General features: G+C 46.7%; 1 protein-coding gene across 1 annotated transcript; it reads left to right on the top strand.

Annotated features, from left to right (window-relative positions):
- The first annotated feature begins 613 nt into the window (after nucleotides 1-613).
- On the top strand, nucleotides 614-16,472 carry LOC112240232 (calcitonin gene-related peptide type 1 receptor-like). Its single transcript, XM_042319436.1, has 14 exons — nucleotides 614-801; nucleotides 5,357-5,430; nucleotides 5,686-5,839; nucleotides 6,287-6,397; nucleotides 6,716-6,828; nucleotides 6,930-7,021; nucleotides 8,960-9,086; nucleotides 12,068-12,221; nucleotides 12,394-12,454; nucleotides 12,588-12,654; nucleotides 15,224-15,277; nucleotides 15,356-15,520; nucleotides 15,670-15,711; nucleotides 16,239-16,472. The coding sequence occupies exons 2-14, from the start codon at nucleotides 5,380-5,382 to the stop codon at nucleotides 16,467-16,469; spliced, it is 1,422 nt and encodes a 473-aa protein (XP_042175370.1). The 5' UTR covers nucleotides 614-801; nucleotides 5,357-5,379; the 3' UTR covers nucleotides 16,470-16,472.
- Nucleotides 16,473-25,944: the final 9,472 nt, after the last annotated feature.

Here is a 25,944-nt window from a genome sequence, read left to right on the forward strand (position 1 = left end):
AGAGAAACATGGAAGTCAACTAATGTGGCTCAACTTGTTGATTGGGATCCCCATTAACTTTTGCAGAAGCAGCAGCTACTCCTCCAGGGGTAAAAAAAAAAATGCAATACATTTAAAAAACAGTCACACAAATGTTAAATACAACGATATATAAATACAAAATAAAATAACATTCAAACAATACAACAACAAATAATGTGTGTGTTAAGAGTGTCTGTACAGTATGTGCGTGTTTGTGTCCCTTGCCGTTCCATGTTTACCCCACAGAGAGGCAGTATTGGACTTTAAGCAATTAGAAAAAAGTGTGCGTTTATTTTTGGTCAAAGAAATGGGTAGATGGATCAGTTAAGTAAAGTATATGTTTTAGGTTACATTCAACTATATATATTTAAGACGTTTTTAGCTCATTTGATCATTTAAAAAATGTGTATAGGCCTATCAAATTTGGAAAATGTCGGTCAGCCTAATTCAATTGTAGTCGAAATGTGACACTCCCAACGAATATAGAGATGTAAAATAGTCTAAATCAGAGCCAAACTGAGGGCATTCTGACATCAGCAGTCCAAAAGGGGATGAGACCCTCGGAAGGAAGAGGCGGTTTGTGATGATGTCACAGGATGCCACTGTAGTGGATCAATTTCAATTTGAAGCTCGAGCTCCTCTCCTCGCTTTTCACCGTAGAGCACACTGGATTGAACCATTAGTGAACGGACAACCGGACTATTAGGGCTCTGGAAAAAGGGTCGCCAAAAGCAGAATTAGCTATTTTCTTTTCATTTGAAGGCTACATTTCTCAGTAAGGTAAGACACATTTAATTAATTCCAGTCCAGCAGAGTGACAGATTGGAAACATTTCTGGTCTCTTTCTGGAATTGGTTCTGATTGGGTTTGGGTAGGCTATCAAGGTGGATCAAAATAAAACTGTCTACACAAATAGGCCTAATGATAATAAAGTGATAGTATATTGTTGATTGTTAAGATTGGGTCAAGAGCTAATAAAGTTTGATCAACCATGCAGAGTTCCTCTGAAGAACAGTGGTTTAAACATCACGGTTTACGTCCACTCCTACCCTGTTGTGGTTTAAACATCACGGTTTACGTCCACTCCTACCCTGTTGTGGTTTAAACATCACGGTTTACGTCCACTTCTACCCTGTTGTGGTTTAAACATCACGGTTTACGTCCACTTCTACCCTGTTGTGGTTTAAACATCACGGTTTACGTCCACTCCTACCCTGTTGTGGTTTAAACATCACGGTTTACGTCCACTCCTACCCTGTTGCTGTTGTTGTTTTTTGTTGTTGTTGTTGTGTGCATTTTTATGTAAGAGGGAGTTTGAAAATGATGAAATGCTAAGGGATAATATGGTTTAGATAGATATGGCTGGCCATGGTGTGATGCAGCACGGCAGGAATATATGCACTTCTAGAAAGAAAACTTCACGAAAGGCAGGGAGACAATATGAACAAAGGAACGGCTATATCCTTCACACACAGGGTGATACTATAGAAGTTTCATCGCTTTTCTACCAACTTGTCATCTTGTTATTTTAATGTTCTTTCTTTTGAGCATTACAATGCCACATATTGGCTGGTTGCGCAGCTTCACTGAGTTCTATGATGACATTGGTCCTTCTCAGGGTAATAGAACCTTCACTAACTGTTGTCAGGGAGATTCAGACAGTTTGGAGTATGTCTGGAAGCCACTTCTTGATGCCTGCTGAATGGCGCACACTGCCTGTTACGAAATAGTCTGGACTGCAGATGTCTGCTGGCAAACGTCTCATTGCCATGGTTACGTGGTTACAAAAGCACCGTGGTCAGTCTAAACAGATTGATAGAAGGCTTTGGTTCTGACTTCAGAAGCAGCACCATGTAAAATGTACACACATTGGTGATTGGTTTTGCTGCAATTCATTGATGTGAAAAGATTCCATTCCAAAGAGATGAGATGTGAGAGTACACACACACACTGACAAAAGGTTTATCTTATTTCAATACTATACAGATGCAGGCGGTGCTTGACTTGGGCAGGAGCTCACCGGAGCTGAGTACCGGCACCTCAACGTTTCTACTGCTTGAGCTCCTGTTCTTCATATAGAATATTAGCTCAACAGTGATGTGGAGCTCCTGCATCTAAATATCAACAGTACAGGCACCTATTTCAGTCCAAGCCGAGCTCTGGTTGCAGGGCATGCTGTAACAAAACGAGGGCAACAACACTTTCATCTTCAGGTGTCTGAGCTACACAAGGGAATGGGCTTGGTGCCCCCGAAGTGCCCCTTTAAGAGAGAAAGCACTGTGTGGTGACTAGGGTTTTGGACAGTGGAAAGGTTTGGGTACATTTCCAGGGGTGTGTTGGAGAAGGACATAAGTTAAACAAACTGTCAGAGGGTTGACAAGTGCTTCCTGATTTAGGAGGGCTGGGATGGGGCTACTGCAGGAAAGTGAGAAGGAGAGGGGGGAGAAAGAGAGAGAGGGATAGAGAGAGACAGGGAGAGGAGAAGGAGAGAGAGAGGATGGTAGTGGGGAGGGGGGTAAATACCTCCATGTTTCCTTGGTTCTGCCAAGCTCTCTCTCTCTCCTCACCCCCTCATGAATTCCATTAATTTGGTACTGTAGAACCTTTGGGGTGTTGGCCGACTCAACCCTTCATGTTATGACCCAGGAAAGCTTGGAGAGGAAACCCTGACATGTCTCTCAGGCCCCTCCCTGGTGTTCCTCCCTGGTGCTTCAGGAAGGGCACAAGGTTATCATGGTTGGGCCTGCTGTTATTCTGCTTGGCTTCAGAGAAGAGAAGTGCTTTTGTCTTATTGCCAAGCTGATGGTTTAAACCTGACGCTGCATGTTTGGGGAACGACCGTCGCTAGCTCTGTTTTTGTTTTAGAAAAAGATAGCTAATGCATTCATATCCAGCGGTGGGAGTTTGAGTAGCCCAGATCCCTGTGGATTTATATAAATATTTGGACATTGACCAAGTTATTATCATTTTGGCTCCTGTACGCCACCACAATGGATTTGGAAGGAAACACAGCATATTGGAGTTGAAAATAAATTCAATTGAAATTAAATAATGAATGTGAGCTGAAAGTGCAGACTTTCAGCTTTAATTTGAGGGTATTTACCTCCAAATCGGGTGAACGGTGTAGAAATGACAGCACTTTTTATATGTGACCCCCCAATTTTAGGGGCTCAAAGTCATTGGACAAACTAACATAATCATAAATTAAATTGTGAGTTTAAAAAAATATTTTGCAGTCAATAACTGCCTGAAGTGTGTAACCCATAGACATCACCAGATGCTGGGTTTCTTCTCTGGTGATGCTCCGTCAGGCCTTTGCTGCAGCTGTCTTCAGTTCCTGCTTGTTCTTGGGGCATTTTGCCTTCAGTTTTGCCTTCTGCAAGGGAAGTGCATGCTCAATTGGATTCAGGTCAGGTGATTGACTTGGCCATTGCAGAACATTCCACTTCGTTGCCTTAAAAAAGCATTGGGTTGCTTTCGCAGTATGCTTCGGGTCATTGTCCATCTGCACTGTGAAGCGACGTCCAATGAGTTTTGAAGCATTTGGCGGAATCTGAATACAAGGGAACCAATTCCATTGGCAGCCATATATGGCCGTAACACCCCCTCCACCATGATTCACAGATGAGGTGGTATGCTTCGGATCATGAGCAGTTCCTTCCCTTCTGCATACTCTTCTCTTTCCATCTGTCTGGTACAAGTTGATATTTGTCTCATCTGCCCATAGGATGTTGTTCCAGAACTGTACAGGTTTTCTTGGATGTTATTTGGCAAACTCTAATCTGGTCTTCCTGTTTTTGAGGCTTGCCAGTGGTTTACATCTTGTGCTAAACCGTCTGTATTTACTCTGGTGAAGTTTTCTCTTGATTGTTGACTTTGACACAGATACACCTACCTCCTGTGGAGTGTTCTTGATCTGGACAACTGTTGTGAAGGGGTTTCTTTTCACCAGGGAAATCATTATTCTGTCATCCATCACAGTTGTTTTCCGTGGTCTTCCGGGCCTTTTGGTGTTCCTGAGCTCACCAGTGTGTTCTTTCTTTTTCAGAATGTACCAAATAGTTGATTTGGCCACACCTCATGTTTTTGCTCTCTCTCTGATGGGTTTGTTTTGAAATGTCAGCCTCATGATGGCTTGCTTCACTGGCAGTGACAGACTTCATGTTGAGGGTTAACAGCAACAGAGTCCAAATGCAAATGAAAATCAACTCTAGATCTTTCATCTGATTACTTATAAATGAACGAATGAGGGAATAACACACAGCTAGCCATGGAACAGCTGAGCAGCCAATTTCCAAAGACTTTTGGTCCCTTAAAATGGGGTCACATATAAAAAGTGCTGTAATTCCTACACCATTCACCTGATTTGGAGGTAAATACCCTCAAATTAAAGCTGAAAATCTGCCCTTTCAGGTTATATTCATGAATTGATTTCAACTTTGGTTGACAGTTAAAATAATAATAACTTGGTCAATGTCCGAATAGTTCTGGACCTGAATGTATGTGATAGAAGATTTATATTACCCACTACTCGCTATGTACGGTATCTTAGGTTTACGGGTAGTATATTTGTCAGTTGGTGCTGTTCCCTTCACAGATGCTATTGGGCTGCACCTCCATGTGTGATTTATTATTGAGGAAAGGATCAAAGGGGCCGGTTCTGGGTTCAGTTCTGTGTGATTGATGGCTTCATCACATCAACACGTGTCTCTTTAATGCTTTCAAACCAAAACAAGTGTATTTGGAAATAGACTCAGACGTTTTGTTTATTGACATGGATGTGATAGGGTAGTTGGCTATGTCAGTGGTGACATAACCAGGGGTGCAACTTTGGTTTTAGAAGTGTGTGAGGGGACATTAATATTTTTTTTACGCATGGGCCTAAAGCAGACCGTTGCCTCGTTTTGTATCACATTCCAACGGTAAAACTGGGGGGACAAAAATGCAATTTCAGAATGTGTGGGGGGGCATGTCCCCCTTGTCCACAGTGAAAGTTGCGCCCCTGGACATAACATTCATATAAGTGACAATGTCATTGATAATAATGTAATTAATTTATCATATGAGTGACATAGCATTCAATCATATGAATGGTTCATCTAGATCAATCTATAAAGGTCTTCTTGAAAAAAACTTGTTTTAGTGTATTATTATGACTGTGATCTCTCTCCCTCTTCTCCCTGTTTCTCTCGGAGACCGATAGGGTGATTATTGCAGGCAGTCTTGGCTCTGAGCCGTAGATAGCAGTTCGCTTGGCTGGGAGTGAAATTTTCCTCTCAGTAAAACCCCTTCCTCCGTTCACAGACCTGCTGACCTGTCTCTATCTCTCCTCCAGGACCCGTTGACAGCAGAGCCAGGATGGATGCTAACGGCATATTCTCACTTCTGTTGCTGTGTTCTGTCAGTGAGGTAATATACTCACCCAAGTTGTGAAGTCATTTACCCTTTGTCCTCGATAGGCCTTTTATAAACTCACTGTGGCATGCAGAGGGAATATGGTTGCTCTTGAAAGTCGTTAAAACATGATCATAACTCATATTTAACTCTCAAATCCACACTTTCACTCTCTTGATTTGGTTTGATACTCTAAAATACTCTATGATCATCTCCTTACCTGTCCGTGTGTGTATCGTTTCCTCTGAGTGTTAGCCATTTTCTTCACAGCTGTGCGTGTTGGCGAGCCCTGAGGGGAATGACTCCCAGCAGCACCATACCCAGAACGTCTACCACGACATCGGTGTCACCAGGAACACCATAGTCACTGCTCAGTTTGAGTGCTATCAGAAGATCATGAAAAACGACAAACACAACAAAATAGGTAAGGGTCCCTTAAGGGTGGTGTGGTGCAGGTTGTAATGGGGTAGCTCATTTGTTCAATTTCAATCTCATGATTTGCATGGTAGAGTATTTCAATTTACTCTTAGCATATTCAATTTGAATTTGAAATAATCTTCAGTCTTACCTGAAATGGTCCTAACCCCAGTGAATAGCACCTTCTAAGGAACTGACCTCCTAGTTTCAGTTTCAATTTAAAAGTTTGCTTAAAGGGATACTTCCGGATTTTGGCTAAATCTATTTCCCTAGAGTCAGATGAACTTGTGGATACCATTATTATGTGTGCAGTATGAAGGAAGTTAGAGGTAGTTTCGCGAGCCAATGCTAATTAGCGTTAGCGCGATGACTATGGGTATCTGCTAGCATGCTCATTGCCAAAATCCCGAAGTATCCCTTTAAACTGCCTGTGTTGTTGTGTCCCTTCACTCAGGGCCAGTTTGTAACAGGACGTGGGATGGCTGGCTGTGCTGGGAGGACACAGAGGCAGGCTTCACTACAAACCAACACTGTCCAGACTACTTCCAAGACTTTGACACAGCAGGTCTGTATTTTGCAATCTGGCTGGTCTCTCCAACCCAACGACATTGAACAGAGATTATTGTATGACTGTATAAGGTAATGTACGAGTCAGCCTGGCTATTCTCTGTTAGGTTTTTAGAGAAATGTCCTTTGCTGTTTTCAACGTTCATTTTAGTATGAATAAAGGAATGAAAGTTATTCTCATGAATGGATATCGTTCTTTTTGAATTAATGCTGTGTTGATTGCTGAGATGAGCAAGTGTCACACCTGTCCACTCTTCTGTTGACTCACGTTGGTTGATGCACTACATCACTCACCTTCTGTTTCTCCAATCACCAGAAATGGCGTCCAAAGTGTGCAGTGAAACGGGTAATTGGTTTCTACACCCGGAGAGCAACAGGACATGGACAAACTACACCAAATGTACGGCATACACCAGTGCAGGAAGAGTGGTAAGACAAGTGACCTTTTGATAAGCTTTTTAATGTAGTTATGTTGTTGTGGATATTATATTGTAATGCATGTTAGGTTGACATGGTGTATTCTTTCTCAGACAGCGATGAATCTCTACTACCTGGTTCTGATTGGACATGGACTGTCGCTAACATCATTGTTCTTCTCATTGGGAATATTTTTCCATTTCAAGTAAGTTACTCTGTTAGCCCATAAGTATGCTCCTGTTATATATTTTATTTTATGAACCTTTATTTTAACATGGTGTCATATTGAGACCAAGTGTCTTTTTCAAATGAGCCCTGCACAATATAAACACACATATCAACACAAAACCCAATAAAATACTAAATTACAAAACATGATCATAAAAAACTAACACAATCTTCCCTTAGAGCATTCCCCACTACTGTTTTAAATTATATAGAAATACACTGCTCAAAAAAATAAAGGGAACACTTAAACAACACAATGTAACTCCAAGTCAATCACACTTCTGTGAAATCAAACTGTCCACTTAGGAAGCAACACTGATTGACAATCAATTTCACATGCTGTTGTGCAAATGGAATAGACAACAAGTGGAAATTATAGGCAATTAGCAAGACACCCCCAATAAAGGGGTGGTTCTGCAGGTGGTGACCACAGACCACTTCTCAGTTCCTATGCTTCCTGGCTGATGTTTTGGTCACTTTTGAATGCGTAGTGTCCAGAGCATGGAGGTGCTACCAGGAGACAGGCCAGTACATCAGGAGACGTGGAGGAGGCCGTAGGAGGGCAACAACCCAGCAGCAGGACCGCTACCTCCGCCTTTGTGCAAGGAGGAGCAGGAGGAGCACTGCCAGAGCCCTGCAAAATGACCTCCAGCAGGCCACAAATGTGCATGTGTCTGCTCAAATGGTCAGAAACAGACTCCACGAGGGTGGTATGAGGGCCCGACGTCCACAGGTGGGGGTTGTGCTTACAGCCCAACACCGTGCAGGACGTTTGGCATTTGCCAGAGAACACCAAGATTGGCAAATTCGCCACTGGCGCCCTGTGCTCTTCACAGATGAAAGCAGGTTCACACTGAGCACGTGACAGACGTAACAGAGTCTGGAGACGCCGTGGAGAACGTTCTGCTGCCTGCAACATCCTCCAGCATGACCGGTTTGGCGGTGGGTCAGTCATGGTGTGGGGTGGCATTTCTTTGAGGGGGTCGCACAGCGCTCCATGTGCTCGCTAGAGGTAGCATGACTGCCATTAGGTACCGAGATGAGATCCTCAGACCCCTTGTGAGACCATATGCTGGTGCGGTTGGCCCTGGGTTCCTCCTAATGCAAGACAATGCTAGACCTCATGTGGCTGGAGTGTGTCAGCAGTTCCTGCAAGAGGAAGGCATTGATGCTATGGACTGGCCCGTCCGTTCCCCAGACCTGAATCCAATTGAGCACATCTGAGACATCATGTCTCGCTCCATCCACCAACGCCACGTTGCACCACAGACTGTCCAGGAGTTGGCGGATGCTTTAGTCCAGGTCTGGGAGGAGATCCCTCAGGAGACCATCCGCCACCTCATCAGGAGCATGCCCAGGCGTTGTAGGGAGGTCATACAGGCACGTGGAGGCCACACACACTACTGAGCCTCATTTTGACTTGTTTTAAGGACATTACATCAAAGTTGGATCAGCCTGTAGTGTGGTTTTCCACTTTAATTTTGAGTGTGACGCCAAATCCAGACCTCCATGGGTTGATAAATTTAATTTCCATTGATAATTTGTATGTGATTTTGTTGTCAGCACATTCAACTATGTAAATAAAAAAGTATTTAATAAGAATATTTCATTCATTCAGATCTAGGATGTGTTATTTTAGTGTTCCCTTTATTTTTTGAGCAGTGTATGTAGAAATATGGTGTTTTTCTTACTTTAGATTGAATAATTGAATAATTTTCTATGGAAGAAGGAGGAAAAACTCATTCATACTGGCCTACTCATAAGGAGGCATTAACGACACAAGCGTCATAAATTATGTTGGGAGAATGTAATTATAAGGAGTTGTGGGGAGTTTAACTCGATAAAGATGGTACATTGTTCCATCTTCCATTGTTGTCCATTCAACATAAGGATATTTTCTTTCTTTCCCTACCAGGAGTCTAAGCTGCCAGAGGATAACGCTCCACAAAAACCTATTTTTTTCATTTGTGTTGAACTCGGTCATCACCATCATCTGGTTGACAGCGGTGGCTAACAACCAGGGACTAGTGCAGAGCAACCCTGTGAGTATGATGACTAACAACCAGGGACTAGTGCAGAGCAACCCTGTGAGTATGATGACTAACAACCAGGGACTAGTGCAGAGCAACCCTGTGAGTATGATGACTAACAACCACCAGGGACTAGTGAAGAGCAACCCTGTGAGTATGATGACTAACAACCAGGGACTAGTGCAGAGCAACCCTGTGAGTATGATGACTAACACCCAGGGACTAGTGCAGAGCAACCCTGTGAGTATGATGACTAACAACCAGGGACTAGTGCAGAGCAACCCTGTGAGTATGATGACTAACAACCAGGGACTAGTGCAGAGCAACCCTGTGAGTATGATGACTAACAACCAGGGACTAGTGCAGAGCAACCCTGTGAGTATGATGACTAACAACCAGGGACTAGTACAGTACAACCCTGTCAGTATGATGACTAACAACCAGGGACTAGTGCAGAGCAACCCTGTGAGTATGATGACTAACAACCAGGGACTAGTGCAGATAACCCTGTCAGTATGATGACTAACAACCAAGGACTAGTACAACCCTGTCAGTATGATGACTAACAACCAGGGACTAGTACAGTACAACCCCGTCAGTATGATGAATAACAACCAGGGACTAGTACAACCCTGTCAGTATGATGACTAACAACCAAGGACTAGTACAACCCTGTCAGTATGATGACTAACAACCAGGGACTAGTACAACCCCGTCAGTATGATGACTAACAACCAGGGACTAGTACAACCCTGTCAGTATGATGACTAACAACCAGGGACTAGTACAACCCTGTCAGTAACTAGTACAACCCTGTCAGTATGATGACTAACAACCAAGGACTAGTACAACCCTGTCAGTATGATGACTAACAACCAGGGACTAGTACAGTACAACCCTGTCAGTATGATGACTAACAACCAGGGACTAGTACAACCCTGTCAGTATGATGACTAACAACCAGGGACTAGTACAACCCTGTCAGTATGATGACTAACAACCAGGGACTAGTACAACCCTGTCAGTATGATGACTAACAACCAGGGACTAGTACAGTACAACCCTGTCAGTATGATGACTAACAACCAGGGACTAGTACAACCCTGTCAGTATGATGACTAACAACCAGGGACTAGTACAACCCTGTCAGTATGATGACTAACAACCAGGGACTAGTACAGTACAACCCTGTCAGTATGATGACTAACAACCAGGGACTAGTACAGTACAACCCTGTCAGTATGATGACTAACAACCAGGGGACTGATGTAACAACCAGGGACAGTACAACCCTGTCAGTATGATGACTAACAACCAGGGACTAGTACAACCCTGTCAGTATGATGACTAACAACCAGGGACTAGTACAGTACAACCCTGTCAGTATGATGACTAACAACCAGGGACTAGTACAACCCAGTATGATGACTAACAACCAGTATGATGACTAACAACCAGGGACTAGTACAACCCTGTCAGTATGATGACTAACAACCAGGGACTAGTACAGTACAACCCTGTCAGTATGATGACTAACAACCAGGGACTAGTACAACCCTGTCAGTATGATGACTAACAACAGGGACCAACCCTGTCAGTATGATGACTAACAACCAGGACTAGTACAACCCTGTCAGTATGATGACTAACAACCAGGGACTAGTACAACCCTGTCAGTATGATGACTAACAACCAGGGACTAGTACAACCCTGTCAGTATGATGACTAACAACCAGGGACTAGTGCAGATAACCCTGTCAGTATGATGACTAACAACCAAGGACTAGTACAACCCTGTCAGTATGATGACTAACAACCAGGGACTAGTACAGTACAACCCTGTCAGTATGATGACTAACAACCAGGGACTAGTACAACCCTGTCAGTATGATGACTAACAACCAGGGACTAGTACAACCCTGTCAGTATGATGACTAACAACCAGGGACTAGTACAGTACAACCCTGTCAGTATGATGACTAACAACCAGGGACTAGTACAACCCTGTCAGTATGATGACTAACAACCAGGGACTAGTACAGTACAACCCTGACAGTATGATGACTAACAACCAAGGACTAGTACAGTACAACCCTGTCAGTATGCAAAGCAACACTAATTATACTGTACATGTACAGTACCAGTCAAAGGTTTGGACTAGAGGTCGACCGATTATGATTTTTCAACGCCGATACCGATTATTGGAGGACCAAAAAAGCCGATACCATTTGGACACACTTACTCATTGGCCTAGAAGGCCAGCATCCCAGAGTCATCTCTTCACTGTTGGCATTGAGACTGGTGTTTTGCGGGTATTATTTATTGAAGCTGCCAGTTGAGGATTTGTGAGGCGTCTGTTTCTCAAACTAGATACTCTAATGTACTTGTCCTCTTGCTCAGTTGTGCACCGGGGCCTCCCACTCCTCTTTCTATTCTGGTTAGAGCCAGTTTGCACTATTCTGTGAAGGGATTAGTACACAGCATTGTACGAGATCTTCAGTTTCTTGGCAATTTCTCACATGGAATAGCCTTCATTTCTCAGAACAAGAATAGACTGACGAGTTTCAGAAGTGCCATTGGAACACAGGAGTGATGGTTGCTGATAATGGGCCTCTGTACGCCTATGTAGATATTCCATAAAATATCAGCCATTTCCAGCTACAATAGTCATTTACAACATTAACAATGTCTACACTGTATTTCTGATCAATTTGATGTTATTTTAATGGACAAAAAATGTGCTTTTCTTTCAAAAACAAGGACATTTCTAAGTGACCCCAAACGTTTGAACAGCAGTGTATTTTAAAGGTGTAAATATATTAAAGGTTTATATATTAAATGTCCCAACCTGTTTTACAAGAACAGAATTAACTTAGGATGTAAATAATGAGCAAAGCATTTCCAAGCTCAGTAGACAAAAATGTCTACTCAACCATAGACTGTTGGTTGACACTGACAGGTGATATTCCAAGCTGATATCCCCCCCCCACCAGGTGAGCTGTAAGGTGATCATGTTTATTCACCTGTACCTGTTTGGCTGTAACTACTTCTGGATGCTGTGTGAGGGCATCTACCTGCACACACTCATCGTCGTGGCTGTGTTCGCCGAGAAACAACACCTCATGTGGTACTACCTGCTTGGATGGGGTACGTGAAGTTACGACAAAACTATTAACTAATGAAACAATTCACTAACTATTACACAATTAAACAACGCTTGCCTTTTTAAGGGACATTTCTAGAGGTTCATTTCATGTTGAATTACAGTTGTTTGTCCATTATGTCATCCATTAAAATCAATTATTGAATAATCTCCCAGGATTTCCACTCATACCTGCATTGATACATGCAATAGCACGAAGCTACTACTACAATGATAAGTAAGTATTTTGATATCTTTCTCTCTGGTCTTTGATAAGTATGCCATTCTCTGCCACATACAGTAATTCATGGATAAGCCATGTTGTCCACATGAGTCAAATATCTCTTGGCATCTCCCTCTCTCCTCCACAGTTGTTGGATCAGCTCCAACACTTCCCTCCTCTACATTATCCATGGTCCCATCTGTGCTGCCCTGCTGGTGAGCTCTTCTTTAAGCCACAATTCCAAGTACATTAACTAACATTTATGACCATCCCTGTTCTTCCCCTTGTGTGATCACTGTAAACAGAACCGTCATCAACCTCAGGTCTCCTTTATACTCTGGGTGGGATTTACTTTGTGACATAATGGACATGTCTCTGGCTGAACTCATTGGACACATTGGCTTATTTCCAAAATCTCTCTCTCTCTGTCTCTCTGTGTCTCTCTCTCTCTGTCTCTGTCTCTCTCTGTCTCTTCTCCCCCCCTCCCTCCCCCCCCCCCCTCCCCTCCCCTCCCCCTCCCCCTCCCCCCTTCTCTATCCCTCCCTCCCCCCCCTCCCCCCTCCTACCCCCTTCTCTATCCCTCCCTCCCCCCCTCCCCCTCCTACCCCCTTCTCTATCCCTCCCCCCCCTCCCCCTCCTACCCCCTTTCTCCCTCCCCCCCTCCCCCCTACCCCCTCTCCCTCCCTCCCCCTCCCCCTCCCCCCCTTCTCTATCCCTCCCTCCCCCTCCCCCTCCTTCTCTATCCCTCCCTCCCCCTCCCCCTCCTACCCCCTTCTCTATCCCTCCCTCCCCCTCCTACCCCCTTCTCTATCCCTCCCTCCCCCTCCCCCTCCTACCCCCTTCTCTATCCCTCCCCCTCCCCCTCCCCCCTTCCTATCCCTCCCCCCCCCCTCCTACCCCCTTCCTATCCCCCCCCCCCCTCCTACCCCCTTCTCCTACCCCCCTCCTATCCCTCCCCTCTACCCCCTCCCTCCCTCCCCCCCCCCCCTCCTACCCCCTTCTCTATCCCTCCCTCCCCCTCCCCCTCCTACCCCCTTCTCTATCCCTCCCTCCCCCTCCCCCCTCCTATCCCCCCTTCTCTCTCCCTCCCTCCCTCCCCCCCCCCCCCCCCTCCTACCCCCTTCTCTATCCCTCCCTCCCCCCCTCCCCCTCCTACCCCCCTTCTCTATCCCTCCCCCTCCCCTCCTACCCCTTCTCTATCCCTCCCCCTCCCCCTCCCCCTCCTACCCCCTTCTCTATCCCTCCCCCTCCCCCCCCTCCTACCCCCTTCTCTATCCCTCCCTCCCCCCCTCCCCCTCCTACCCCCTTCTCTATCCCTCCCTCCCCCCTCCCCCTCCTACCCCCTTCTCTATCCCTCCCCCCCCTCCCCCTCCTACCCCCTTCTCTATCCCTCCCTCCCCCTCCCCCTCCTACCCCCTTCTCTATCCCTCCCTCCCCCTCCCCCTCCTACCCCCTTCCCCCTCCTACCCCCTTCCTATCCCTCCCTCCCCCTCCCCCCTCCTACCCCCTTCTCTATCCCTCCCCCTCCCCCTCCCCCTCCTACCCCCTTCTCTATCCCTCCCTCCCCCCCCCCCCTCCTACCCCCTTCTCTATCCCTCCCTCCCCCCTCCCCCTCCCCCTACCCCCTTCTCTATCCCCCTCCCCCCCTCCCCCTCCTACCCCCTTCTCTATCCCCCCCTCCCCCTCCCCCTCCTACCCCCTTCTCTATCCCTCCCTCCCCCTCCCCCTCCTACCCCCTTCTCTATCCCTCCCTCCCCCTCCCCCTCCTACCCCCTTCTCTATCCCTCCCCCCCTCCCCCTCCTACCCCTTCTCTATCCCCCTCCCCCTCCCCCTCCTACCCCCTTCTCTATCCCTCCCCCCCTCCCCCTCCTACCCCCTTCTCTATCCCTCCCCCCCCCCCCCCCCCCCCCCCTCCTACCCCCTTCTCTATCCCCCCCTCCCCCTCCTACCCCCTCTCTATCCCTCCCTCCCCCTCCCCCCTCCTACCCCCTTCTCTATCCCCTTCCCCCTCCCCCCTCCTACCCCCTTCTCTATCCCTCTCCCCCCTCCCCCTCCCCCTCCCCCCCCCCCCCTCCTACCCCCTCTCTATCCCTCCCTCCCCCCTCCCCCTCCTACCCCCTTCTCTATCCCTCCCTCCCCCCCTCCTACCCCCTTTTCTATCCCTCCCTCCCTAATCCCCCTCCTCCCCCCCTTCTCTATCCCTCCCTCCCCCCCTCCTACCCCCTTCTCTATCCCCCCTTCCCCTCCACCCCCTGATCCTCCCCCCTCCCCTCCTACCCCCTTCTCTATCCCTCCCCCCCCTCCCCCTCCTACCCCCTTCTCTATCCCTCCCTCCCCCCCCTCCCCCTCCTACCCCCTTCTCTATCCCTCCCTCCCCCTCCCCCTCCTACCCCCTTCTCTATCCCTCCCTCCCCCTCCCCCTCCTACCCCCTTCTCTATCCCTCCCTCCCCCTCCCCCTCCTACCCCCTTCTCTATCCCTCCCTCCCCCTCCCCCCCTCCCCCCCTCTACCCCCTTCTCCCTCCCTCCCCCCCCCATCCCCCCTCCTCCTACCCCCTTCTCTATCCCTCCCCCTCCCCCCTCCTACCCCCCTTCTCTATCCCTCCCCCCCCTCCCCCTCCCCCTCCCCCATCCTACCCCCTTCTCTATCCCTCCCTCCCCCTCCCCCTCCTACCCCCTTCTCTATCCCTCCCTTCCCCCTCCTCCCCCCCCTCCCCCTCCTCCCTCCCTATCCCCCCCCCCCTCCCCTACCCCCTTTCTATCCCTCCCTCCCCCTCTCTCCAGGTGAATCTGTTCTTCCTGTTAAACATTGTGCGTGTCCTCATCACTAAACTGAAGGTAATCCACCAACAAGCAGAAGATCATTTCCTCTATTTGCTGTAACAAATGGACTAATAAAGTTGTATTCTATTCTAGGTGACCCATCAAGCTGAATCTAGCCTCTACATGAAGGCTGTGAGAGCCACCCTGATCCTAGTCCCTCTCCTGGGCATCCAGTTTGTCTTGTTCCCCTACAAACCCCAGGGACGCTTCGCCTTGGAGATCTACGACTATATTATGAACATCCTCATGCACTACCAGGTAGGACAACTCTAGAACATTCTCAAATGTCTAGAACTCTAGAGACCTTCTAGAACTTCTAAGTCAACTCTAGAAGTTAAGTTAGAGTAGTGTCCCAAGCTGATTAGTGTTATCTTATTTGTGTTGAAGTATCCTCTGTCTATCCTCAGGGTCTCCTGGTTGCCACCATCTTCTGCTTCTTCAATGGGGAGGTAAGACTCCAGTGGGATATTACGTCATTCTGAACTAACTCTCCGTCAGAAAGCTGAGCTGATGCAACCATAATTACTTTGATAAGGTGTCACGTTGAAAGCTGATGCAACCATAACTACTTTGATAAGGTGTCACGTTGAAAGCTGATGCAACCATAACTACTTTGATAAGGTGTCACGTTGAAAGCTGATGCAACCATAATTACTTTGATAAGGTGTCACGTTGAAAGCTGATGCAACCATAACTACTTTGATAAGGTGTCACGTTGAAAGCTGATGCAACCATAACTACTTTGATAAGGTGTCACGTTGAAAGCTGATGCAACCATAACTACTTTGATAAGGTGTCACGTTGAAAGCTGATGCAACCATAATGACTTTGATAAGGTATCACGTTGAAAGCTGATGCAACCATAACTACTTTGATAAGGTGTCACGTTGAAAGCTGATGCAACCATAACTACTTTGATAAGGTGTCACGTTGAAGCAATGTAAACTGTTGTTTGATGGGACTTTCTTCCTTCCAGGTCCAAGGTGTTCTGCGAAGGCACTGGAACCAGCAGAGGATCCAGTTTGGCAGTAACTTTGCCCACGCAGATGTCTTCCGCTCAGCCTCATACGTGGCGTCATCCCTGACGGAGGTGCATCGCTGCTACAGCATCGACGGGCACACCGAACACATGAACGGCAAGAACAGCTACCACGACGTCGAGACGGTGACACCCACCATACTCCGGTCGGACAACCCGTTTGCCTGAGGCTGAAGGTCGGAAGTCGCGGGTCTTGGGTCTGTACAGTTACACAGTGGCAGTTAAACTTTCAGTTGAAATGGCTGCAGACAATTTGGAACTCTTTTCCCACCATATTCTAGAACATTTTCTCAAACTTCTTGGCAGTAGCCTTCACAGCAATTGGATGATGGTGAAAAAGTACATGAACGTTTATAGGGAGCACTACTCAGCCTCTTGATCTGGTCAATACAGTTACCTTCAGCTGATCCACTTTAACTTCACGAGGACGGAATAGGCACTTAACTAGAGACACCTGTGTAAAGGAATGGACACTACCTACACTACCTTAAGGGTTTTAGTGTAAGGAATGGACACTACCTACACTACCTTAAGGGTTTTAGTGTAAGGAATGGACACTACCTACACTACCTTAAGGGTTTTAGTGTAAGGAATGGACACTACCTACACTACCTTAAGGGTTTTAGTGTAAGGAATGGACACTACCTACACTACCTTAAGGGTTTTAGTGGGTTTTAGTGTAAGGAATGGACACTACCTACACTACCTTAAGGGTTTTAGTGTAAGGAATGGACACTACCTACACTACCTTAAGGGTTTTAGTGTAAGGAATGGACACTACCTACACTACCTTAAGGGTTTTAGTGTAAGGAATGGACACTACCTACACTACCTTAAGGGTTTTAGTGTAAGGAATGGACACTACCTACACTACCTTAAGGGTTTTAGTGTAAGGAATGGACACTACCTACCACTACCTTAAGGGTTTTAGTGTAAGGAATGGACACTACCTACACTACCTTAAGGGTTTTTAGAATGACACTACCTACACTACCTTAAGGGTTTTAGTGTAAGGAATGGACACTACCTACACTACCTTAAGGGTTTTAGTGTAAGGAATGGACACTACCTACACTACCTTAAGGGTTTTAGTGTAAGGAATGGACACTACCTACACTACCTTAAGGGTTTTAGTGTAAGGAATGGACACTACCTACACTACCTTAAGGGTTTTAGTGTAAGGAATGGACACTACCTACACTACCTTAAGGGTTTTAGTGTAAGGAATGGACACTACCTACACTACCTTAAGGGTTTTAGTGTAAGGAATGGACACTACCTACACTACCTTAAGGGTTTTAGTGTAAGGAATGGACACTACCTACACTACCTTAAGGGTTTTAGTGTAAGGAATGGACACTACCTACACTACCTTAAGGGTTTTAGTGTAAGGAATGGACACTACCTACACTACCTTAAGGGTTTTAGTGTAAGGAATGGACACTACCTACACTACCTTAAGGGTTTTAGTGTAAGGAATGGACACTACCTACACTACCTTAAGGGTTTTAGTGTAAGGAATGGACACTACCTACACTACCTTAAGGGTTTTTTAGTGTACACTAGGAATGGACACTACCTACACTACCTTAAGGGTTTTAGTGTAAGGAATGGACACTACCTACACTACCTTAAGGGTTTTAGTGTAAGGAATGGACACTACCTACACTACCTTAAGGGTTTTAGTGTAAGGAATGGACACTACCTACACTATCTTAAGGGTTTTAGTGTAAGGAATGGACACTACCTACACTACCTTAAGGGTTTTAGTGTAAGGAATGGACACTACCTACACTACCTTAAGGGTTTTAGTGTAAGGAATCAATCTTGCCGTTTCATCCTGTGGACTAAAGGGCCTACGACTCTACAACAACCTCTGACCCAAGAGCCTGAGACTCTACAACAACCTCTGACCCAAGAGCCTGAGACTCTACAACAACTTCTGACCCAAGAGCCTGAGACTCTACAACAACTTCTGACCCAAGAGCCTGAGACTCTACAACAACCTCTGACCCAAGAGGAGTACAGTGCAATTAACTTGTTGGGCCTACTGGTGATATAATTACTTCCATTCTGTAAAGGACAAAGGAAAGCTAATGTACATGGACCTTAAGCACTGGATTATGTATTAAGATTGGCAGGCTCTTTTATGTCTCTCTTTATGACAAGTAACTAAACGTCACAGTGGATTTTTTTTAATATAGTGTACAGTTACAATTGTTTTCTTTTACAGCAATTAGCATTGAATGTGTTATCATGTGTTGTTGTCTGTGGTTTAAATTTGCATGGTCATTGATGGCTACTTATTTATAACTATGTTACAGTAGTACAAGATGGACCACCCATTCGAATGTTCATTTCCTGTCAGTGTATTTCCCTGTCCAGCGGTCTTCTCCCTTCTGTCTAGACTAGGGTTTAGTCCCTCTGTGGGAGTTTATGTCTGGCACATAAAATGACCTTGGTTTTGCCTCAGTTTTATCTGTCATAGTTGAATGTATGTAAGTCTTGTTTAAGTATGTAAAAGTCTTTTTTTTCATAGAGTTGCTTCATATCCAAATGCTGGAGAGAATTCTGCTCACACGTGGATACTTAATGTGGAGGGAGAGAGAGAGAGGAGAGAGAGGGGGGGGGAGAGGGAGAGGGAGGCAGAGAGTGGGGTGAAGAGCGGGGAGAGAGAGAGAAGGGAGGGAGGGAGAGAGTGAGGTGAGAGAGAGGGAGGAGAGAGAGAAGGGAGGGGAGGAGAGAGCGGTCTTCTCCCTTCTGTCTAGACTAGTCCCTCTGGGAGTGGCGTGGAGAGAGAGAGGGGGGAGAGAGAGGGAGAGGGAGGCAGAGAGTGGGTTGGAAAGAGGGAGAGAGAGAAGGGGGGAAAGAGAATGTGAAGACGGGAGAGAGAGAGAGAGAGAGGGAGGGAGAGAGAGGGAGAGAGGGAGGCAGAGAGTGGGGTGGGAGGAGAGAGAGTGGGAGAAGAGCGGGAGAAGAGAATGAGAGGGAGGGAGAGAGAGAGGTGAAGGGGGAGAAAGAGAGAGAAGGGAGAGGGAGGCAGAGAGTGGGGTGAGAGAGAGAGAGAGAGAGAGAGATGGGGAAAGAGAATGAGACGGAGAGAGAGAGAGAGAAGGGAGGGAGAGAGGGGGAGAGGGAGGCAGAGAGTGGGGTGGAGAGAGAGAGAGAGAGAGAGACGGGGAAAGAGAATGAGACGGAGAGAGAGAGAGAGACGGGGGGGAGAGAGGGGGAGAGGGAGGCAGAGAGTGGGGTGGAGAGAGAGAGAGAGAGAGGGGGGGAAAGAGAATGAGACGGGAGAGAGAGAGAGAGACGGGGGGGGGAGAGAGAGAGAGAGAGATGGGGGGAGAGAGAGAGAGAGGGGGGGAGAGAGAGAGAGAGAGAGGGGGGGAGAGAGAGAGAGAGATGGGGGAGAGAGAGAGAGAGAGAGACGGGGGGAGCTAGAGAGAGAGATGGGGGAGAGAGAGAAGGACAAAGTGTTTGTGTTTCCTGTATATTTCAATATGTATGTCTGTGGATATGCCAATATAGAAATACAACATGTTCAAGGAGGAGTCTATAGGGTATTTATGTTTCTCACTATTCAAGTGAGTTACCTATCAACCGTGAGTTACCTGTCAACCGTGGTATGTCATGTGGATTTTGTCAGCACTGTTTTCATGAACTTTGTTGTAGTATTGTAGACGTTGATATTGTAGATCTGCAGTTCTGTTTTCATTATACATGATAACTGATGGCTGGGTCTGACATGTATTATGGATGGTGTCTGAACTCATTGTAATGTTGATTTGGTCTTTGGTAGTCAGGGACAGGATATAGAATTCAGAACAAACTGTTTTGTGTTCCACTCAATTCTGAGTTTTACTTAGGAACTTAGGCATGTTTCTCTGTTCTTCTATGAATCTAATGTTTTTCCTTGCGCTGAGTGTTGACATTGTACAGGTGCCAAACTGTTTATTCTTTTTATTGTGGAGAATGCTGTACTGAATGTTTGTGAAGTGTAATGCAATTATAGGTCATTAACAAACGTCGCTTTGACACTTCTGGTTTGTGTTATTCTGTACTGAGTTGTGAAACCAACACTGATGGGCCGTGGTGTACGCAGTGTACACACACACACACACTCACTCACACGCACACACACGCACGCACACACACACACACACACACACACACTCACTACACACACGCGCAGTGTACACACACACACACACACACACACACACACACACACTCACACTCACACGTGCACACACGCACGCACACACGCACACACACACAAACACACACTCTAAAACATACACACGGATGGGCCGTGGTGTACGCAGTGTACACACACTCACTCACACGCACACACACACACGCACACACACGCACACACACACACACACACTCTAAAACATACACACAGATGAGAGACATACAGTACACAGTCATAGACAAGCTGTTGGTCCATAGTGGAAGTGTATCAAAACTGTCTGTGTGGTCTAAGCAATTTGTAGCCTGGCTTCAAATCATTCTCCTCTTAAATTAAGTCAATGGTCATTTCAGCTTCAAACAACATGTGTGGTTTTGTTTTATTGGACATGATGCATGTCTGTTTTATCATCATCTGTGCTTTGAACAAATCTGCTATTGCATGAAATTAGTATTGATTGCTACACTACAAACACTCCTATTTGTATTGATTCATTGGATTCATATGAGATCTAGAATCCCCTGTATGAAAGCTGTTACAAGTTAATACAAGCGTTATAAGCATACAGGAGAGAAAAGTCATTTCCATCAGTAGGGAACTTCAATATCTTCAAATAATTCATGCCGGGAAAACACCAAAGTGCTGAAATGAACCGTAATGATTTAATCAATGTTTGTGGAAATCTAAACTCTAGACATCTGCTTTTTGTTTAAAGCAAATTGGGGATTACTTTGAAAAATACTTAATGATTAAGTTCCCTGAGGCATAACCTCCCAGCTAACCTATTTTAACATCTGCTATGCATATTTCTTGGTAAAATTAAGTTGCATGTTTGATTTTCTCGTCCCATTATGAGAACCAACAGAGCTCAGAGGATATGCATTACTGGAAAACATTAGCCATCAATACTAATCTATATATACTGTTTCCCATAATAATGACCAATGTCCCTGAGAAAGGCATCTTGTTGATCAATGTCCCTGAGAAAGGCATCTTGTTGATCAATGTCCCTGAGAAAGGCATCTTGTTGATCAATGTCCCTGAGAAAGGCATCTTGTTGATCAATGTCCCTGAGAAAGGCATCTTGTTGACCAATGTCCCTGAGAAAGGCATCTTGTTGACCAATGTCCCTGAGAAAGGCATCTTGTTGACCAATGTCCCTGAGAAAGGCATCTTGTTGATCAATGTCCCTGAGAAAGGCATCTTGTTGACCAATGTCCCTGAGAAAGGCATCTTGTTGACCAATGTCCCTGAGAAAGGCATCTTGTTGATCAATGTCCCTGAGAAAGGCATCTTGTTGATCAATGTCCCTGAGAAAGGCATCTTGTTGATCAATGTCCCTGAGAAAGGCATCTTGTTGACCAATGTCCCTGAGAAAGGCATCTTGTTGATCAATGTCCCTGAGAAAGGCATCTTGTTGATCAATGTCCCTGAGAAAGGCATCTTGTTGACCAATGTCCCTGAGAAAGCCATCTTGTTCATGTTATTGTATCCACCTCTTTGATCTTGTGTCTGGGTCTGGAACTAGAACTGGGTCTGAAACTGCGTCTGGGTCTGGGTCTGGAACTGGGTCTGGGACTGGAACTGGGTCCGGAACTGGGTCTGGGTCTGGAACTGCGACTGTGTCTGGGTATGGAACTGTGACTGGGTCTGGAACTGAGTCTGGAACTGGGTCTAGGACTGGATCTGGGACTGGGTCTGGAACTGGTTCTCTAACTGGGTCTGGGACTAGGTCTGGAACTGGGTCTGGAACTGGGTCTGGAACTGCGACTAGGTCTGGAACTGCGACTGGGTCTGGAACTGCGACTGGGTCTGTGACTGGATCTGGGTCCGGAACTGGGTCTGGAACTAGGTCTGGGTCCACAACTGGGTCTGGAACTGGGACTGGGACTGTGTCTGGAACTTCCTATGGAGAGTTGGAGTTGTTTTTCATCAGAGGATGCATGTCCACTTCCTCATTGTGACACACTGCTCCATATTTTCCTCTCAGTCACTGGGTTACTGTAGCAGAACATCTCCTTTCACCTCTTAAAAGTCACTCATCAAAGACATGATACTGTATATGTAAGGTTGACACGCTTGAAATGATTGTTCCTATCTTTGACAATCCACAACAACAATATCAAACAATTGGCTTCCGCTCAGTTCTGTATTGTTGTACGGATCGAAATCTGAAATGTATTATGTACAGAACACAGACTCACTTCCTGTTTAAAAAAATACGGCATTGAACTTGTGATCCGTCTGCTTTGGTGCTCAGTCGCAAACAGTTCCCCTTGTCTCATGACCACTGCCTGTTTACTAAGTATAGCATTCACATGGCCAGTAATACCATGGCTTCTGTCAACTGTCTGGTCAATGGATCTCTATGGAACAACCATTCTGTCATTTATATTTCTATAGGAATGGCGACTCCATCTCTGACAATGCAGAATGTTCAGTGTAGAATTCTCCGGGTCTTCTTGATCAGCTTTCCCCAGTTCCGGTACGGACCTGAACTGTTTTTGGGCCTGAACTGGCCCAAAAACGTCCCACAGCCAACACTTCCAGGCAACGTCAACCTTCCCCTCAGAGAAACTCAGCCAGTGTACGTTGAGCTGTAGCTCCATCATCTAACCTATTAGAACTAATGGTCAGGAATGTCACTATGTTTGTACCACCGGAACTTGACTCCAAAAAGGCACCAAATGTTGAGATGATTGACCCTTCTATGACACCGCCCCTCCCTCCTACTCTTGGCAGCCCTCTTGGATCTAGCCGAACTTTACAAAGGGCCCATAGGTGTCACTGTGCGGCCATAATGACGTCTGTGTCACACTCACCCTGGGCAGCTGAAACAGGTGCAATGTAATCAATCTCTACCAAATGGAGATGCAAATGGAAGAGAGAGAGAGAGATTTGAACCTGCTCCAATACCTTCAGTTCTACATAATGGCTTTTAGTGGTGATGACGACCAACCCTAATCTGACTTCCTTCAGAGTTTAACTCTGGCAAAACATTAGCACTCCCCCTGTCTGGCTTTAGAAGAGGAGCAATGGAACTGAATCCCATCACCACCTAAATATTTTCTAAACTATAAGGGGTCATAGCCTGTCTCTACACACTATGCATACGTCCCAAATGGCACCCTATTCCCAATGTAGCACACTACTGTTGAGCAGGGCCCATATGGCACTGGTCAAAAGTAGTACACTATGTAGCGAATGGGGTGCCATTTGGGACGTAGCCTGTATCTGCCATAGACCCAGATTCCCCGTGTGTCTGTCAGTGTGTGGGTGAAAGATGAGCGAGGGTCAGATAGATTGCATAGAGCAGGCTTGGCCTGCCTTCCATGGAACACTGACAACTTCTCTAACACATTCCAGAACTACGTATCTGTGGAAGTATGTGTGGGACATTCTTTTTGAGGTTTGCTTGAGGAGGGCCATGTTGACAGCATAATCCCTTGACCACAACATCGTAATCAAGTGCTTTTTGCATGAGGAAATGAAATTGAATGGAATTGACCTCCATTACTGGTGGATCCAGTCAGTTTATAGGGTAGGCTATAGGCGCAAATCAGCCCACTTTGCTTCAACCACAACGTATTGTCGAAGATCATTTCCAGTCACACCATCATTGCCATTAGTGACAGTAAAAACCAGCGATGATGACAACACAATACGAACAACCACACCATTGGCTACTATACTTAACTACCAGAGACAGACACACATCTGGCAAAGAGATAAATGCTTAGAACATAATCTGGGCTTGCCGAGTATAGGATGTCTGCACTCTTGAGAACAATGGAATGACTTCTTGGCTGAGGCTGGGTGTGGAGGGTGTGGAGGGGTTAGGTCAAGCTCTGAGCTCCATGGCCCAGTTGAGTGGATGTGACCTGGGCTGGCTGGGCTGGATGGCTGGGTGGGGCCCGCAGGAAGTCTGGTGCGCCGTTGGCCCATCAGTCCGCTTGGCCTTACCGACAGACAGACATGGGGTCGTAAATTGTAAACTGTCAGGGCGCTCCCATTTGATTCCACAGTGAGGTTTTTGGGTGTCATTGGTGGTTTGGGATGCATGCAGCGTCACACTCATCATGATTGAATAGATTTACAAGGGTCTCACTGAAATTCTGTGAAACAGAATGCTCTGAAAGTTATGGGCATACCACAACCCTAACAGAGAACAGATACTAAAGGCTTTCTGTAAAAGTTGATGAACATGCAAGCGATGGGACCATTCCTATAGTGTTTCTCACATATTGTTGTTTATCGAGGTTAGGTGAGGAAACGTCTCAGAGCCATGTTTCATTGTGGGATTTCTCATAAGACAATCCCTCCCCAAAGTCCAGATGATAAATGATCTGTGAAGGTCAAAGGGAAATGATTTAGTCATAACTATTTAGTAATTAGGTTGCCAATATTACTTGCATGATAATGCGCAACTAAAAGCACAGTACAGTTTTGTCAGATGCAGGAAACACGTTTGTGTTCCATGTTTGGTTGCCTGTTGTTCATCACTGACTCACTAAACATGTAAACTCAAATTCATTTCCCACACCAGCTTGTGAAACCAAGTATTTTCCAGGCACACTTAACTTACAGTTAGTATCAGGCAAGCAACTTGAACCCAAACAAGTTCTCAAGGAAGGAACAAAGTCCTTAGTAATTCCTAGAAGTGCCCATTAAGACATTACTGAAACAATCAGGGGGCTAATAAACACAGTTCCTCTGCTATTCAGAGGAATGCTAAGAGCAAATGTCCAGCCGGTCCACTCACACTAGGTGTACCTTCCTCCATCCCTCCAGCCCTCCACCCCTCCAGCCCTCCAGCCCTCCATCCCTCCAGCCCTCCATCCCTCCACCCCTCCATCCCTCCACCCCTCCAGCCCTCCAGCCCTCCAGCCCTCCAGCCCTCCATCCCTCTAGCCCTCCATCCCTCCAGCCCTCCATCCCTCCACCCCTCCATCCCTCCACCCCTCCAGCCCTCCAGCCCTCCATCCCTCCAGCCCTCCACCACTCCATCCCTCCACCCCTCCAGCCCTCCATCCATCCATCCCTCCATCCCTCCATCCCTCCATCCCTCCACCCCTCTATCCCTCCACCCCTCCAGCCCTCCACCCCTATACCCCTCTAGGCCTCCATCCCTCCACCCCTCTAGCCCTCCACCCCTCCAGCCCTCCAGGCCCCCACACCTCCAGCCCTCCATCCCTCTACCCCTCCAGCCCTCCACCCCTATACCCCTCTAGCCCTCCACCCCTATACCCCTCTAGCCCTCCATCCCTCCACCCCTCTAGCCCTCCACCCCTCCAGCCCTCCAGGCCCCCACACCTCTAGCCCTCCACCCCTCTAGCCCTCCAGGCCCCCACACCTCTAGCCCTCCAGCCCTCCATCCCTCTAGCCCTCCAGGCCCCCACACCTCTAGCCCTCCAGCCCTCCACCCCTCTAGCCCTCTAGCCCTCCACC

This window comes from Oncorhynchus tshawytscha, unplaced genomic scaffold, assembly GCF_018296145.1.
Source record: "Oncorhynchus tshawytscha isolate Ot180627B unplaced genomic scaffold, Otsh_v2.0 Un_scaffold_4246_pilon_pilon, whole genome shotgun sequence".
Classification (NCBI taxonomy): domain Eukaryota; kingdom Metazoa; phylum Chordata; class Actinopteri; order Salmoniformes; family Salmonidae; genus Oncorhynchus; species Oncorhynchus tshawytscha.